The 17,866-nt window shown below is 39.8% G+C and overlaps 1 protein-coding gene across 1 annotated transcript in view; it reads left to right on the forward strand.

The window, feature by feature from the left end:
* Positions 1-1,211: 1,211 nt before the first annotated feature.
* acsl2 (acyl-CoA synthetase long chain family member 2) overlaps positions 1,212-17,866 on the forward strand; it is a 44,639-nt gene continuing 27,984 nt past the window's right edge. The window contains exons 1-5 of the mRNA XM_056246863.1: positions 1,212-1,316; positions 14,130-14,377; positions 15,738-15,852; positions 16,396-16,460; positions 16,537-16,638. Coding sequence (XP_056102838.1) covers positions 14,132-14,377; positions 15,738-15,852; positions 16,396-16,460; positions 16,537-16,638 — 528 coding nt within the window. The 5' untranslated portion in view covers positions 1,212-1,316; positions 14,130-14,131. The remainder of the gene's footprint in view (positions 1,317-14,129; positions 14,378-15,737; positions 15,853-16,395; positions 16,461-16,536; positions 16,639-17,866) is intronic.

The raw sequence follows: 17,866 nt of genomic DNA on the forward strand, positions 1-17,866 counted from the left end.
AAGAAAGAAAAAGATCATCATTTCATTAACTATAGCCAGGGTATTTAGTCCTGGTATCAGGGACCAGCATTGGACATTTTATTCTCTGAATTGATCAGTTCAGTTCATGCAAATAAGTAGATGATCTGAATCAGGTGTGGTAAATAAGGTAGGCATACAAAACGTGCAGTTCTGTGGCTCCCCAGGACCAAGTGTCATTTTCAGTAAAAATGCTGGCTTAAAAGGATAGTTCACACACAAAAATTAAAATTCTGTTTTTAATTACTCACCATCATGTTGTTAAAAACCTGTAAGACTTATAAGTTCATCTTCGGAACACAAATGAAGATCTTCTTGATGAAATCTGAGAGCTTTGACAGCTACGCAACTACCATTTTGACGCTTCAAAAAGTTCATAAAGTGATTGTAAAACTAATCCATATGAATTGAGGAGTTTAGTCCAAATTTTCTGAGGAGATTTTCTCAGAAACACAAGAATGAACCTTGTTTCTTGTTGAAGCTCAAACATGGCGTGTAACACGAGAATGAACCTCATTGGTTCTCGCACATCAAGCGAACATGCTTTAGCTTATGTTTACCACAACTGATGTGTGTGCAAGTTGGTGAATGTTTATATACATTAAATAAACTATAGGCTATGTGAATAAAAGACTACATTAAATATGTTCATCATATAAAGTGATCGTTTCTCTTCAGACATTTTGGACTAAACCAGTCAATTCATATCAATTCGTTTTACGATCTCTTTATGAACTTTTTGAAGCGTCAAAGTGTAGTTCTGTCAATGGAGGGACAAAAAGCTCAGATTTCATCAAATCTTCATTTGTGTTCCGAAGATGAACGAAAGTCTTACAGGTTTGAAATGACACGAGGGTGGGTAAATAATGACAGAATGTTACATTTTTGTGTGCACTATCCCTTTAACATTTTCTTTCTATAAAGCAACATGCACAAATGCTGATAAACCAATGAAAAAAAAAATCACCTAAAAGTAAAATAGTTTGGATTTATGTGAATTAAAGTTAACAATATAATATCAGTATGGAAACTAGCTCACAAAGGATACTTTTCCCGGTTCTGATAGGCCTCCTGGAAGTTGTTGCCAAAAAATATGTTAAAGCGCGCACATAATTGGATGAGGAAGTAGTGTGAAAACTTGGGAGAAGTTTGAGGACGTTTTGGCCCGAGGCAAGCTGACTGAAGAGGGGGAGCGAGGGCGTGTTTTTGAGGGACTTAACACTGGCTCTGGGGTTTAGCGCAGTCTGAGGGGAATAGAGAAACTTTTGGAGGACGGGCGACCCAGATTCCACACACAGGTAAGAGCCAGTTTCTTAAAACTTCCACAAACTATGTGTAAATGCAGCGATTTTCTACACATGTAGAAAAACGTCGTAGTTTTTGAGAGAAAAAGAATTTTGTTCGACGGAAGAAGTTGCCAAATTCATCAATGGAAATTCTCATTCATTCATTCATTCATCACTTACTCGTTGTCCCGTTTATAATTCAACATTTGGTTTGTTTAGCAATACAGAAATAGTTTAATGTTACTTTAACGTTCAAACATCGTCTGTTGAGTGAGTGAAATGGTTTTATATGAAATTAGTTCGTAATATCTTATAGTTTGGCGTCATCGCGTGACACGTGCACGTATTTTGTAAACAAGCGCGACGTGGCGAATGTTTAAATTACTAATACATACTTTAAAACACTTTAATACTTAACAGATTTAAGTAGTAACACTTTAAGATATTGTTAAAATGGTTTCCTTGCAATTCATGTCATTAATGCCCCTTTTGAAAACACATTCACACATACAGTAGTCTACATAGGTATTATACTTTCAAATAGATATTCAGAAACTTTCTGGTTGTCAAACGTTCAACGTTCATCTCTTTGAACTTGAAGGCAACAAATGTCACATCCACTAAAATCACCAAAAAGTAGGCTACCATTGTTTTTTTTTGTTTTTTTGGATATGTACCATGGTAGTATCTCAAAGTACCATGTGATACAGTCAATGTTGCCTACCATCAGTGGCGTAGGTTTGATTTTGAAATTGGTGGGGACGGGGACATCAATATTTAATATATTTAAAGTTTTGATCGAAAATATTGCTAGGGATATCAGTGTCACTGGATATTGGTAGGGACACGTCCCTAGCGTCCCTACTAAATTCTACGCCCCTGCCTACCATAGTGCCAATTTTTGGTTAGATCGGCTTAATTTTTAGATGGCTACTTTGAATAAACTTTATTTAGTTTATATTTTTGTGCAGCCTATTGATTCAGTGCTTAATGTTGTGCTGGGTCATTTGTGTGTGATTTTGATCAATATTATACTGAAGTAAAAGTGTGCTTGTCAAGGAAACAAAATCTGTAAAATGTTGCCAGCAAAATAGTGTGGTTGAAACGCTCTGCTCTGCAAGAGCCAGTTTTGCCCCGCCGAGCAGAAGACTGGCAAAGCACTGTAGATGTTGTGCATGTTTAGTAATGCTGAATAAGGCTGCACTGGTGTAACACACTCACACAATCCAGAATTTATCGATTTTCTGTACTGTTGGTGTTGTTAGGGGAAAATGCTTTAAAAAGACTCACACAGCCATGAAAGTAAAAGCAACCTATAGGATGAGACGCATTATAATTTTTCACCATAGCGATATTGTGAAACATTGTGTTTTACAGTGTAAAAACAACCTACTTCCACTTAGACAGGTTGACACAGTTACATTTCAGACACGAGGACGCATCACTGCTTTTCCTCATTTCTCTTCCGCTCCCAGACAGTTAATTTGTCCGCTGTGATGCAACACCCTCCCCATTCCCTCATCCCTCTCCTCTCTAAACCTTTTCAGTGTGATTCTGTGTTCTTCATGCTTCATTTGGGAATCACAGCCAGAGAACACCCGAGCCATTCTCTCATTCACTCCCTCCCTCATTCATTAACCATTGGGCAGGCGCTCGGATCTCCTGCGCTCTCATTCCCTCATCATATTCCCTTTCAAATCCTCTAGAAAAGCCACTTCCAGAACCCACTTCATATGACATCATATCCTGTGAACCTGCCATTTCACATCCCTGTTATTGTCCAAAGGTTGCTCATTTGCAACTTAGGAAACTTAATTGAGATGTTTTCAGTATTGTTAGCTGAAACAATTAAATATCAATCATTTGTGTCAATAGCAAAATTCTTAATTTAATATAATTGCTGTTCATGAGAAACAATATTAAATGAGATCTTATTAAAGTTTTCTTTCCTATTGGCCCTTTCAGTTCTTGTCATTCTCCATTCACACATTCCTTCTCTTAACTGGTGAGAGGTTTTACCTTACACACTTGGGAACGGATGTTCGTTCTGGATGCTGAATGTCTTTATTCTAACAATGTGCCTGTTGTTCTTGAGCTGAGGTTTTGTTGACATTGCAAGAGGTTCAGCCATGCTATGTGTGCGATCAGGGCAGTTTGGTCACAAAATCAAACTTGGCATTTGTTACATACATACTGAGGAGTTCAATCCAGCCGTATATCTGTTGAAATGAAACAAGATGATGACAAATGGAGATCACAATGAGATATCTTGTCCAGTACACAAGATACATAGCTTTATTTTCTTTTGTCTTCAGACATATTTAGGTAAAACATTAACTATGAATTATGCTATACAGTTGCTAGTGTGTTCTGGGTTTACTCATTTTATCCACCAAGCAAAACTTCTAGTCTGATCGCTTAGAAAAGTAACATGACGCCTCTCAGCTATATAAGGCACATGGTCATTCATGCTAGCAGCACAAAATGTGCTCAAGGCGATTCTTTATTCATCCAAGTGGCTTCTCCCGTCACAACATTTCCACAACATTGTGCTGTAAAATGACCCTTGATGAAAGACCCAAGTACTTGAACAGAAGTACACTAACATCCCACTGCCTGAGGTTTCTTCTCTGAACTACAACCTATAATGTTTTATGATGCTTTTTAATGGGTACAATTTTACGACTTCAAACTTAAAATGCGGTTTAAGTGTTCGACACAGGAAACAACACCATCCTGGCATCACAACCGCAAAACAATTTTGCTTCCTGTCACTACATGTGAAGACCCCGCAACAACACTAATAATGGACCTTAGCCTGGGTAGACGCCTTATATAATTTGACTCGACCATAGGCGGAGAGTGTGTAAGGCTGGGCAAGGTTTGCCTTTCCCTGTCCACGGACTTCAGACTAGCGTAGAATGCTATAGTCTCTCTGCTGCTGCTTCTGATTGCTTTTAGAGGGAAAAGTTGGGCTGCGTTCCCCAAATCATCATAAGCCTATAGATCATAGAACCATTGCCACCAATGATCTCTACGATCTACTTAAATCATGATGCTTTTGAGAAACACAGCCCTACTCATTACTGCTGGTCTAGGGTCAGTTTTCTCCATAATAAGAGCATATTGGTGAACCATTGGCAAACGATCCATTGTGTATCTGAAAGGTTTCTTTAAAACGTGTTTTTGCATCGTTGAGCAGTGTAGCCAATCACCTGTTGATTTCTTGAACAAGATGGCCAATCAGAGGTGTTTAAGTTAGCACTGAACAAAAACTCTGTGTTTTGAGCGGTGAGTGGATTCAGGGTTCTGCACGCTATAAAATCCTCTTATTATAACAAAGTGTAGACTTTATGTAAATAAGAGATTCATTGTGCAGTCAGTTTCATGGATTGTAATGGAACTTTGTTAGCCTGACTTCGTCATACTCATATTCTAGTCAGAATGTGAGTCTGATACTGCTCCATAGGGCTTTGATTATGAGGCGTGTCTTAACCGAACCAGGAAAAAAACCCTCTGCACTCAATTGGATAGACCTACAACCAATGAGAGCAACGCAGTAAGTCAACTACTTTGCATAGCACAGTTGTCAAGTTCAGAACTCAAATGCACGCACGCTGGAAGAAGTAAAATAACGAGTGTTGCTTCTTTTACTTGGTCCTCTATGAGTGCGACCAAAGGAGAAACCACAACGACCACAGGGTTTTCATTGCGTCCCGTCTTCTTAGTGACCATCGGAGCCAGCTGATAAAATAAACTTTTGCCGAAGCCCGTAGGAAGGTCGGCAAGCACATCTTTCCGATCGACAAATGCCTTGATTGCAGTTCTCTGTTCGTCTATTAAAATGAATGCGCTGTCGATTTCTTTTACAACAGACGCGATAGCGGAATCTATATATCTCAGTTCTCCAGCTGCAGTCATCTCTGAGGGAAACCAGTTAAGCGCTCTTTGATAACGAGAGGATTACGTCCCTGCAGATCATCTGTCCATCATCGTATACAGCCCGCCCTGGCAATTTGATTGGCCCGAACATTTTTTGACTGATCATAATTACTCCTCAATGGATCGAGTCCAGACCGAAGTTCCCGACCAAAAAATGTTGTGGGCGGGGTTCGGGCTGGCATCCAGGCTAGAACTTTGTAAGATCGTGGTTAACTTTTCTGTTAAAATTGAACAGTGGTTTATGAACGTAGATGCTTTAATAACAAATTATTTATCAGGAGTGTTTATGCTGGGATGTGTAGGTTGTGCAGTGACGTGAAACTATTTTAAGGAAATGTATTTTTTTTTTTTTGGGGGCTCGTCCAGGATCCAAACAGTTGGATTTTTCCCGGTCAATAATAATTATAGTGTGTGTATTTCTTTATGCGGGATTTTGCAAGGAAACGTTTGGTTGCATTGTAAACGGAGATAGTGATAGTAACGTGAAAGTTGAAATCATGAGTACACCTGATTTTGATTTGCAGTCGTTTATTGATACACCAACGTTAGATACATTGGACAAGTGCAGACAGGATGATTTGTTAAAAATCGCTGACCACTATGGGATCTCTGTGGTGAGACAGGCATTAAAGGCAACCATTAAAGCTGCTATTCATCAAGGGCTGGTTGAACTTCATGTGCTTGAGTTGACAGATGCGGATGGTGTGGAGGCTGGCTGGTCGGCAGTGGAGACGTGTTCAAAAAGCCCTGGTACAGTGGGGAAGGTGCTGAGCGAGGCTGCCGAGGTGGAGGTCGGGGCCGAGACTAAGGCTGCCATGCCGCCCTTTTCTCCTTTTTCTCCGCTTTCCGGTGGTGCTAGTGGCGATGTGCGACTTAAGGTCCGACTCGCCCGAATGCAGATGGAAATGCAGGATCGGGCAGAGACACGTAAGGCCGACATGGAGATGCGTCTCAAGATACGCAGTTTAGAGATTGAGGCTGAAACACAGGTAAAATTGAGAGAACTTGAGCTGGAGTCAAGGAGAGTTGTCTCTGACTCGGCTATATCCAATCCTGTGGTTACCTCACATGTTGCAAGTGATGTTTCAACAGCTGTCTTTGATGTTAGTAAGCACATATCTTTGGTGCCTCACTTCAGAGAAACCGAGGTGGATACCTATTTTTCAGCGTTTGAATGTCTAGCATCCGCACTTAAATGGCCGAAAGAGGTATGGTCTCTTTTATTACAATGTAGGTTGGTCGGAAAAGCTCAGGCGGTTATTTCAGCACTGCCGGTAGAGGATAGCTTGCACTATGAGACGGTGAAGAACGCTATTCTCCGCGCGTATGAGCTTGTGCCCGAAGCTTATCGACAGCGGTTTCGAAGCCAGAAGAAAACAGCACAGCAAACGTTCGTAGAATTTGCCCGTGAGAAAGGAATTCTTTTCGATAAGTGGTTGGCCGCGAATAAGACGAAAGATTTTAATTCTCTAAGGGGTTTGATGCTTTTGGAAGAGTTCAAGAATTGCTTACCTGAACGTGTGGTTACTTATTTAAACGAACAAAAGGTAACGGATTTGTCCCAGGCTGCAGTTTTAGCCGATGAATTTGTTTTAACCCACAAGAGTGTATTCGTTTCGACTCGGTTTGACAAATCGCTGTCTTTGCCTACACCACACGAGAGTTACGTCGTTTCCTAGGCATGGCTGGGTATTATAGGAATTTTTGCCGAAATTTCTCAACTGTTGTACATTCCCTTACCAATCTATTAAGTCCTGCAACTAATTTCATATGGTCAGAATCATGCCAACATGCTTTTAATAGCGTAAAGACTCTGTTAAGTAGTGCACCTGTCCTAGCCGCTCCGGATTTCTCACGTGCATTTAAGCTTGAAGTGGATGCGAGTGCGTTGGGTACTGGCGCCGTACTTCTTCAAGAAGATGACATTTGTCTAGATCATCCAGTTTGTTATTTTTCGCGAAAATTTAACAAGCATCAGATAAATTACTCTACAATAGAGAAGGAAGCCCTTGGACTTCTTCTAGCATTGGAGTTCTTTGAGGTTTATGTCGGTTCTTCTGCTTTACCTGTTACGGTATATACTGATCATAACCCGTTAGTATTTTTGTCGAGGATGTATAATCATAACCAACGACTCATGCGTTGGTCATTGTTTATGCAGAATTACAACCTTAACATTAAACATAAGAAGGGTTCTGAAAATGTTGTTGCTGACGCCTTGTCGAGAGCATAATATAGCTAACTAAACTATATATATTTTTTGGGTATATCTACGTTTCAATGTTTTCTTTAAAAGTAATTTAAATCTTTAAGGGGGGAAGTGTTACGTACTCGTACGTAGTTTAGTGTTGCAATATGGACATGTGGGGGTGTTGTTGTTGTCGTGGTCTGTGTGTTTCAGGTGTCCATTGGATCAGTCTACTGCCAATCTTAATGAAGGGCGATGACGTCTCGGTTCACCTCTGCCAATCACATCTTACTGCTGCAGTTAAATGCCGTGATTACTCCGATGTCGGACAGCTGTGTGTTCACCTTGTCTGTTGCGCTTGTTTGACTTGTTGTCAGTGATTTGTCTGTGTGTCTAACATTCGTGTTCTGTTTAATTGTTGCATTGTGTTTTTGAGGATACTGTTCAGCCTGACCAGTTTACACGGAGTGTGTAAAGCTGGGAAGAGAGCAGGTTAGTAGGTCGCGCGACATACACTTTGCACTTAGGATATTTCTGAATATGTTAGACACACCAGTTTAGGAGAGTGCCCACTTTGTAAGTTTTGTTATTTAGTTAGTGTAGTTTAGTTAGAGCGTCTTGACGCCGAAGATTTCTTTTCTACATTTTTGGTAGTTAGGTTAGTCGAATTAACTTTTAGCTAGTTTGTTTTGTTTTATTGATTTCTTTGATTTGGCATCTCTCGTGCTCGCCTTCCCACTTTGGGGTTTTGTTTGTGTTTAAATGTTTGTTTTGTTTGTTGTTGTTATTTATCGTTTGTACATATTGTAAATATTATTTTCTTCAATCATTCGTTATGGCCTTGAGGATTAATAAATCCCTTTGAGCTGAATTTGAGGAGTACGCTTTCTTTTCTTGCTCTGTCCTGCACTTTGAGGCACACACACACCATTTTTAAAAGTGTTATTCCCTTAATCTCTAGACAACATTAAAAGGGACGTAACATTTATGGGACGTAACATTTTAACATTAGTGACCATCGGAGCCAGCTGATAAAATAAACTTTTGCCGAAGCCCGTAGGAAGGTCGGCAAGCACATCTTTCCGATCGACAAATGCCTTGATTGCAGTTCTCTGTTCGTCTATTAAAATGAATGCGCTGTCGATTTCTTTTACAACAGACGCGATAGCGGAATCTATATATCTCAGTTCTCCAGCTGCAGTCATCTCTGAGGGAAACCAGTTAAGCGCTCTTTGATAACGAGAGGATTACGTCCCTGCAGATCATCTGTCCATCATCGTATAAAGCCCGCCCTGGCAATTTGATTGGCCCGAACATTTTTTGACTGATCATAATTACTCCTCAATGGATCGAGTCCAGACCGAAGTTCCCGACCAAAAAATGTTGTGGGCGGGGTTCGGGCTGGCATCCAGGCTAGAACTTTGTAAGATCGTGATTAACTTTTCTGTTAAAATTGAACAGTGGTTTATGAACGTAGATGCTTTAATAACAAATTATTTATCAGGAGTGTTTATGCTGGGATGTGTAGGTTGTGCAGTGACGTGAAACTATTTTAAGGAAATGTATTTTTTTTTTTTAAAGGGGAAGTGCATTACTCTAGCCTTAACCTATAATTGGTTCATGTGCTGCCTATGGACTCGACCGAAAACAGTGTGTTAGGTAGAGTTGTCAAAAAGTACCGACTTCGGTACCAAGTCGTGTGACGTAAAAATGTGACGCTTTGAGCGCTGTTGAGCGGAATCGTAAACACCTTTCACTCAAAAAAATTATATGTTGGCTTTGATTAATTTTTTTTTCGTCAACAGGTTCCACATAACTGGGTTACGTTAAACAAACATAATTTGTTCTCGTAACTTCAACATCATGGAATTAAGTCATTTTAAGCGACCTAATTAAAGTAGACTCAAAGGGATTTTTTTAAAGGCTTCCTGCCATGATTCATGTATTTTGTATATTCATTAAACCATTAATATTTCATTTATTTTAGTTACACATAATTAAATTGATAGACTATAGCTAGCTATTTGTTAGCTGTAGCACATATTCTTATATGCTAAGATTAACATGCTCATTCAACCAAGCATTTGAAATGATTAAATCAGTCCACAGACAAACAAAATGCTCCACTCTTCTTCACAATGGCAACCCACTGTAATTTAAATGGTTCTAAAAATTCCAATGTATCTGAACATTAAACACAATTACACACCATCAAGTCTTCCCCTTTTCTCATTTTCTCAAAAAAACATACAATAACACTTAATTTTAACATTTATTCTCTCTTAATTCAACCATATGCAAAGCATGCTGGGAACTAACAAGCACCGCCCAGTTTCAGTTAATGCAACACAAATCAATCATGTAATCCAACACAAGCGGATTAAGTAAACTTAAATGTTACATATATTTAAGCAGATTGAACACAATCAAATTAAGTTCGGGCAAAATGGCAGTTGGCTCCCACTATACTGCCACCCTCTGGATGTAAGAATTTTTTACTTAACATAAATGGTTTGTGTTTAGGCAACGCGTTAGAATTTTGTACTGTTAAGTTGAGACATAATTACGTGGACCTTAATAGAAAAAAAACATTTCAAGTCAAAAAACACAATTATTATAAGTAAACTAAATATAAAAATATTATATAAAGTGCACAACCTTCCTCGTTAATTTTTTTGAGTGTTGATTGGCCATTGTGTTGACGCGCTCATCAGATATGTTTGTGATTAGCTACAATGATCAACGCTCACCAGCGCTCAGAGCGTCTCAATTTTAAAATTTCAGTACCGACTTGGTACCAAAGTCGGTACTTTTTGACAACTCTAGTGTTAGGTACTGTCTCAAGGCCACATCTCATTTCCACAACCCATATTTTCTTTTTGTCTCAAGCAGGTGCATAGCTATGCGGTGGCCAGTGCCACCCCTGTAGCGCAAACATTTTGACCGCATAAACGGCTGACTTTTCTCAGCTCAAAGAACTATGATACTGGCACAAAGGCCATGTACACAGTCCAGCTGAACTAAGAACATGCCCAAAGATGCCTGTAATAAGTGGACATGGCAGCTCTGCAAGAACGCTCCTGGCGAAGCAGCTATGAGCATTTAAAACACAGCAGAGCGAGATGCGAACACGTCCATCAAGTGCATGTTTACATCGAAAAACAATGGAAAAGAAGCACAGTGAAATGAAAACATGTCTCACAGACTCGAGACTTTGCTATGGTTACTTTCCACTATAACCCCCCCATTTCTACTTGCTCCGAGCGTCATTCAAACTGGCGTTTCCGGCATGGGAGACAGGCACACTAACAAGTACGCTAAAGGCCACAGCGTCAGTTTCTTGTGCGATTCTTGAGGGCAAGGGGGTGAGGTTTACTAGCTCTAACTAGCTCACTCCCACCCGGGTCACGGCACCAATGTAACCCCTCCAGTTCTACTCACTCCGCTCAGAGCGGGATTCAAATCTGCGTTTCCGGCATGGGAGGCAGGCATGCTAACAAGTGAGTTTTGTTTTTTACACAAATTGGGGGCAAGTCGAATTTTTGTGTTTTGATGAAACCAAAACATTGCTTTAATTGCATATTATTTAAAATCCCACATTTGTCTCCCCATGTCTGCTCTTTGTAAGTTGTTGATATCTACCGTGTGGATGTCTGAGAGCTTGAGTTTTCTTCAGGTTGTAAATATGTAGGCCTTTCTTTTGAATTTGCTTTAGTTCATTTAGCACCAGTTTGAGTAATAGCCTCTGTCGCTCTCTCCCCTCTTTGTTCTGTTTAAGTTCCCAAGTGAGTGCCAGAAACACACAATAGTGCCTGTCTACCTCCAACAATGGCCGTTACGAATGAGGGAGGGAGGGAGAGAAAGAGAGAGGTCTGTCCTCATCTGTGACGCGTAATTATTTTCAGATGTCATCTCTGCAAAATCCATTTATCTCCAGCTTTTGTGGACCTGTGTCAGAGAGAGGGATGTGCAGAGATGGACATATGAAAAGGGATGTCGCTGTTTGCAGTTGCATTGCTTTAACCCTCGCCTCTAAAGCGACCACATGTAGGGTTTACAAAGTCCTGTGGAATATAGAAAGTGCTTTTTTTTTTTTTTTTTTTTTTTTTTTTTTTTTGCAAGGTTGCATGGTCAGATAAACAAATTTGCATGTTAATAATCCAATTAATCTCATGTTTAACATGAACATGCTATATGATATATACACTACTGTTCAAATCTTTAATACTTTTATTCAGCAATAATGCATTACATTGATCACAAGTCATTTCAAATACATTTAAAATGCACACTGTTATTTTAACTTGACTGAATTTGTTTTTTTCACGTTTTCCACAAAAATATTAAGTAGCGCAAGTCTTTCTTGAGGAGCAAATCAGCATATTAGAATAATTTCTGAATTATCATGTGACACAAATGTTAAATAATAAAAATGACATTTTTAAAAATATTATTTTATTTTTTAGTTATTATTGGGTTATTTTAATTGTAACTATTGTAACAGGTTCACAATATTACTGTTATTACGGTATAGTTGATCAAATAAAACATATACAATTCAGTATATTCCATTCTGTTTGAAATGCATTTTTTCATTTAAATTATTTTAAAGAGTAATTTCATAATCTAAACTGTAGAAATTAAATATTTAAATGTTTAATATTTATATATAATAATAAAGTGCCAAATTAGGCACTTACTCTTTGAATATGACAGCATAGGATAATTAGTATAATAAACTATGCCACTTTTATATAAATACTTTATAAAAATAATGGAGTAAAATATGAGTTTATAAAATATGAGTAGAAAGATATTGGAATTTTTGTGGTCTAAACATTTTCAGTTTTTACTGAATTTTGAGTCCATATTATTGAAAACATTAGTAATATTGGTTTATATTTTGTCTCGTTAGTCGTTATAAAGTTGTATTGTGTATATACACCCATCAGCTGTCTAGATATCGTCCATGTCCATTACAAACCCCATATCCGTCCCATACTAAACATTTAGTTGTGACTCTGGCTGGCTTCAGTGTCTCAGTGTTAAGTATTCTGGAGGCAAACATCATGGCACTTGCTTTGGTGGCATTTAAGAGTGAAAGAGAGGGAAGGGGGCATTTTCCCTCACTGTGGGAATACCAATGCAGGGCGAGGGGTGATGACATCACCCTTTATCCCCCTGTTCTTTAATGGGGGGAGGAAGTGGGTGAGAGGTTAGAGAAGAGAGGGGGTGAGATGAAGGAGTTTATTTGGGCGAGAGAGAGAGGTTTATGTGAGACTGTGAATGGAGTCCCAGGATATGACTGTGTTTGGGTCGTCTCATGTGATCTTAACAGATCATCTCATTGGCAAACGCGATCACACTCATTCACACTCGGGCCACCCAGTCACCCCATCTCACCACCAAATCACCAATCCCGACTGTGCTCACTTCACCAGTGTCATTCTCTGCTGCTGGGCAACATTAAAATTCATTTTCAACCTGTCAGCTCTCACACATGCAGCTCTCTTCATCTCCACCTGTCCCTCCGTGTGTCCTCCTGAAACACATTCACATTCACACCTGGTTGTGTTTGTGTTTTGGCTGCCTGCTAGAAAATGTCCGAAAGTTACCCCGAGCGCCTGTTGTGTGTCGGCCAATCATCATTACTTCCTCCTGGCATTCAAATGGGGCCCAAACATTTGTTGGCTTCCCTCAGGGCCGAGTGGTTTTCATTCAGGTTTTGTTCTCAGAGCTCTTTACGAGAAATCAATGAAAGTCGCTCATAATTTGGAGTCACTGCACATTAACTTTAAACGAAATATTAATGCACCAAATCATTTCAGCATACAGTTAAGATCAATGAACTATAATTCCTGGTGTGCCATTGTAGATGCTCTCAACTTCTAAGATCATCTAACTGTAACTGCGTGATGTTAATGACGCAATTTTGCTTGCTTCAGTACTTTATTTGCGTTATTGATGTTAAATTAATGTAAGGATTTTGAATTAATCGCATGCGTTAAATTGTCAATGTTGACAGCCATACTTTATTATGGCTCTTTACTCGGAGAGTGTCAGGACAAACATTTATACATTTTTTTGAAGATGATTATTGGACAGCTGCTATTAAAAGTCAAATTCAGCATATTTGACACCAAAAAAATTGACACAAGACAGTGTTTTGATGTTCTTTTTGGTTAAAAGTGAAATTTGTCATTTCCGTGTCACAATCACCAAACAGAATATGTATTTGTCTGAGAAGCCTGACTGGGCTGGGCGTAACATTGATTCAACCAATGATCCTAGTTTAGGACATGACTACCTGAAGTTTTTTACGGCCGAATCCGATAGTGCTGCAGAAATAACACATTTGGGATCAGGTTTGCTGTCTAACAAAAATAAAGCAAATATTTATTAAATAAAAAAATAATATACATAAAATATAAATGTATAAATAAAACATATTATAAATATGCTTTGGCAATATTGTGTATAAAAGAGTATGTGTCGATGGACATTAAAGGGGTTGTTCACCCAAAAATTTTAATTGTGTGTATATATATATATATGTGTGTGTGTGTGTGTGTGTGTGTGTGTGTGTGTGTGTGTATATGATAGAAAGAAAGAAGAAATATGAAACAAGAAATATGATAGAATGTGAATAATTTTCCTCTTCTGATGATGGCAGTGAATCTGTGTGTCTCTCACAGCTATGCAGTTTCAGGAGTGGTTACGTTCCCTGCGTTTCAGCGGAGGAGATGGGAAGTCTGAAATGGACAATCTGAAGACCCTCCTTCCATCTCTCCCCCCGTCCTTCTCTCTTTCCTCTCTGTCCCTCTCTCCATCCTCCATCATCGGGTTAGGAGCGCTAGCCTCTCTCACAACCTACTGGCTGGTGACCAGACCTCGACCAATCCAGCCTCCATGTGACCTGCAGGCCCAGTCCATCCCTGTACAGGTGAAATACAGCTCAAATCAAATAAAATATAAATGTTACAACTTGCCAACTATCTGAAATAAATGAGTTGAAGTACTAAAATTACATATAAACACACTATATATAGCCTATATATATGAAAAACTGATAAAAAATGACAAAAGCATAACAAAATTACTAAAAACTTAAAACTAAAATAAAAATAAACACTGAAACTAATTCAACATACTCTATAATAGTCTATAAATAATATTAAAATAACACTGACGGTGATGTATTGCTTACTGCATACTAGAGTCCTGCGCGGGACTGTTTTCTTCATCCCGCTCCCGCCCGCGCCCGCCGAATTTCTGACCATTACCGCCCGCTCCCGCAACGTATGTGTTACACTCCCGCCCGCTCCCGCAATATGTATGTCCACTCCCGCCCGCACCCGCAAAACTTGGAGAATTTATTCCCGCACAATAATAGAGATGCATTGACTTTGTGTCTTCTCCCGTCCCGCAGGAAAAAAAAGCGCGTATTTGTATTGCTATTATTAAAGAGATTCATGGGGTTGTTGGTTTCGTTTCCCTGGCCTGCATGTATTCTGACGCACTGATCAGGAAGATGAATAGTAAATGTCAGACTTGCCTTGCTCAGGTTTTGTGCTGTAAATACCTCGTTTAAGGTTCTTTTCCACATCATTGACATCTCCATCATGTCGTTAGGCAACCTCCCGATCCCGCAGGGTTTTTTTTTGTCCGCCCATTCCCGCCCGCAGCAAAGTTCAAACCGCCCGCTCCCGCGAGATTTGCGTTGGGTCCCGCGGGACCCGGCGGGACTCAATCCCAATGCAGCCCTCTACTGCATACCCTTAATGTTTAAATACAGTTTGTGAAACCATATGCAGAAATATTGTTTTCACATGATGCTTCATTTCCGTGTGAACTTTTGGAAACAAAACAAAAAATCAAATAAGTTGTCAACCCTGCTGAAAAAGCATGCTTAAATCAGCCTAAACTGGTTTGCTGGTCTTCGCTGGTTAGCTGTTCTTCCTGGTTTTAGCTGGTCTAGATGAGCTAGTAAAGCTGGTCTGTCTGTTTAGCTGAAAAGTGGCCAAAATCCCCTTGAAAACTAGCCAACAGACCAGTCTGATCAGGCTGCAATACCCAACTGAAGCCAGCATTAAACATATTTCACATTGCTTCTGCTTTATTCATCACATTGGAAATGGAAGATCAAGGTGAGTAAGTATTGCACACTATATGTTTGGCCAGCTCACTGCACAAGTTTTTGCATATGCATTTTTTATACTGTGCATAGTGTGCTGAACTAGATCAATAGCTTTGCATATAGTTTGAATGATTTCTGCTATATTAACACATGCTTATGTTTCCAGGGAGACCAGAGCTGCAGACGCTCTGCTTTACTAAAGGATGACAATCTGCTGGAGTTCTACTACGAGGACACAAAGACGGCATACGACATGTTCCAGAGAGGACTGCGGATAGCAGGTGTGTGTGACGTTCAAGCAAACACAACCACGGTGTCTCCTGTCCTCTTTCAAGAGCCTGAGAACAGTTTGTGCAATTATACAGAAAAACACTTTGCAATTTCTGTAGTGGTGAAATCTGTTGGACCTCGATGAATTCAATGGCTTCTTCTTTTCATTTACTGCAGCGCTCTGCAAGGCTTTCTCGGATCGATAATGCTTTCATCACACGTAGCTTCCTTCAGTTGAAGGGATTGTGAAATAGATTCGTAGTCGATTGCTTGAGTTTGAAGTGTTTTTGTGTTCGGATTCGAAAGCATCTGGATTGAAGCTAAAAGACTAATCATTTTAGAACCGCAGACAAGCGGTGAGTAAGGAGTGATGTACAATGTGATCAGGACCCAAAGAAAAACATAGGAAATCAGCCATATATACAGTTCAGTAGCTAGTAGTCATTATGAAATATATATTTATGACCACAGAATTTCCCCTATTTCATAGTCCGAATCAAGTATTCCACAGAGTCATATAATAACTAAATAACAGTATTCTTTGTGCTGTGCAGGTGACGGCCCATGTCTTGGCTTCAGGAAACCCAGAGAGCCCTATCAGTGGATATCTTACACCGAGGTTAGAGCAATGCATGTTATAACGCATTTACTACTGTGTAATAAGCATGTAATAACCTAAAACCGGTTCGTTACAGGTCGCAGAACGGGCACAGGTGTTGGGATCAGGTTTGCTGGCGAAAGGTTGCAAGCCAAACCCTCAGCAGTTTGTGGGCATCTATGCCCAAAACAGACCAGAGGTAAATCATTAGTGTGAACAATTCATCAGTGCACATTATTCAAAAGATTAACACTACTGGTCAAAAGTTTATTTTATTTTTTATTTTTATAAAGAAGTGTCTTGCTCACTTAGACTGCATTTATTTGATCAAAAATACTGTATAAACAGTTAAAAAAAAAAAAAAAACAGTTTTCTATTTTAAATGGGACCAGTGGGGCTAAAAAAATGTGGGGTGGGGTTAGGTGGGTGGCGCAAACAAATTGAATCACACTTTAATGCAGGACTGAATGCAATTGTTAAATAACCATTTAGAAAGTGATATACAGTAATAATGTATCATTACTGCTTAGCTAAAAAAAAGGAAGTTGGAAATTCAACTATTAAAGCATGAAATAACTAGCCTGGGAAAACCCAGACAACTTCCGGCAAATTTAGATTTGCTCTGAAAGTTAGTCTGGCAAAGAGCTCATTCAAGCCCATTTCCAATCCGCCGAAATCGCGGCACCAATCAGAAACGTTGGGGCGGGCTTTACGCGATGACGACAGCGCTGGGATTTTGAAGCAGATTTTGTAGCCTACATTACAAAGATGGATGCCGCCGTCGAACATCACTCGTTCCAATCAGCTATCGCGTCTGTTTTAAGCGATTTGAACGTTTCCTTTTTGTTAAAAACCGAGCAAAGAACAACACTCGGAGATGTTTCTCCACCGCTCTGCATACGTCATCTCCTTCATCGCTCTGATTGGGTTTAGGTCTATCCGCGACGTCCGTTGGTGACGCCCCTCTGGAAATGATTTGTCTATGACGCTTTGCCAGACCATAACTCAGTTACAACTGAGAATGATCTGGGGCCTCATTTATAAACGTTGCGTACGCACAAAAGAAGGCGTACGCCACTCTCTACGCAATAATTGGTATTAGAGCCCGACCGATATGGATTTTTGGGGGCCGATGCCGATACCGATATTAGGGAGTAAAAAAAGCCCCATACCGATATATCGGTCGATATTATTTATGTGTATTAGGGATGGGGCCGATCCGATCCAGTATCGGTATCGGGACCGATACCAGCGTAATTCACGTATCGGATTTTCCCGATCCAACCTGCGGAGATATCCGATATCCATGAGCCATGTCTGCGCTTTAACGTTGTCTGCTGAAACGACTCCAAAAGTTCTTCCCGTGGCCCGCCGGCTAGTCTGCTAGCTGGCTGCAAACTGTGGAATGGATTTCCTGAACGGAGGCA

This window comes from Rhinichthys klamathensis, unplaced genomic scaffold, assembly GCF_029890125.1.
Source record: "Rhinichthys klamathensis goyatoka isolate OS25496 unplaced genomic scaffold, OSU_Roscu_1.1 h1tg000040l_1, whole genome shotgun sequence".
Taxonomy (NCBI): domain Eukaryota; kingdom Metazoa; phylum Chordata; class Actinopteri; order Cypriniformes; family Leuciscidae; genus Rhinichthys; species Rhinichthys klamathensis.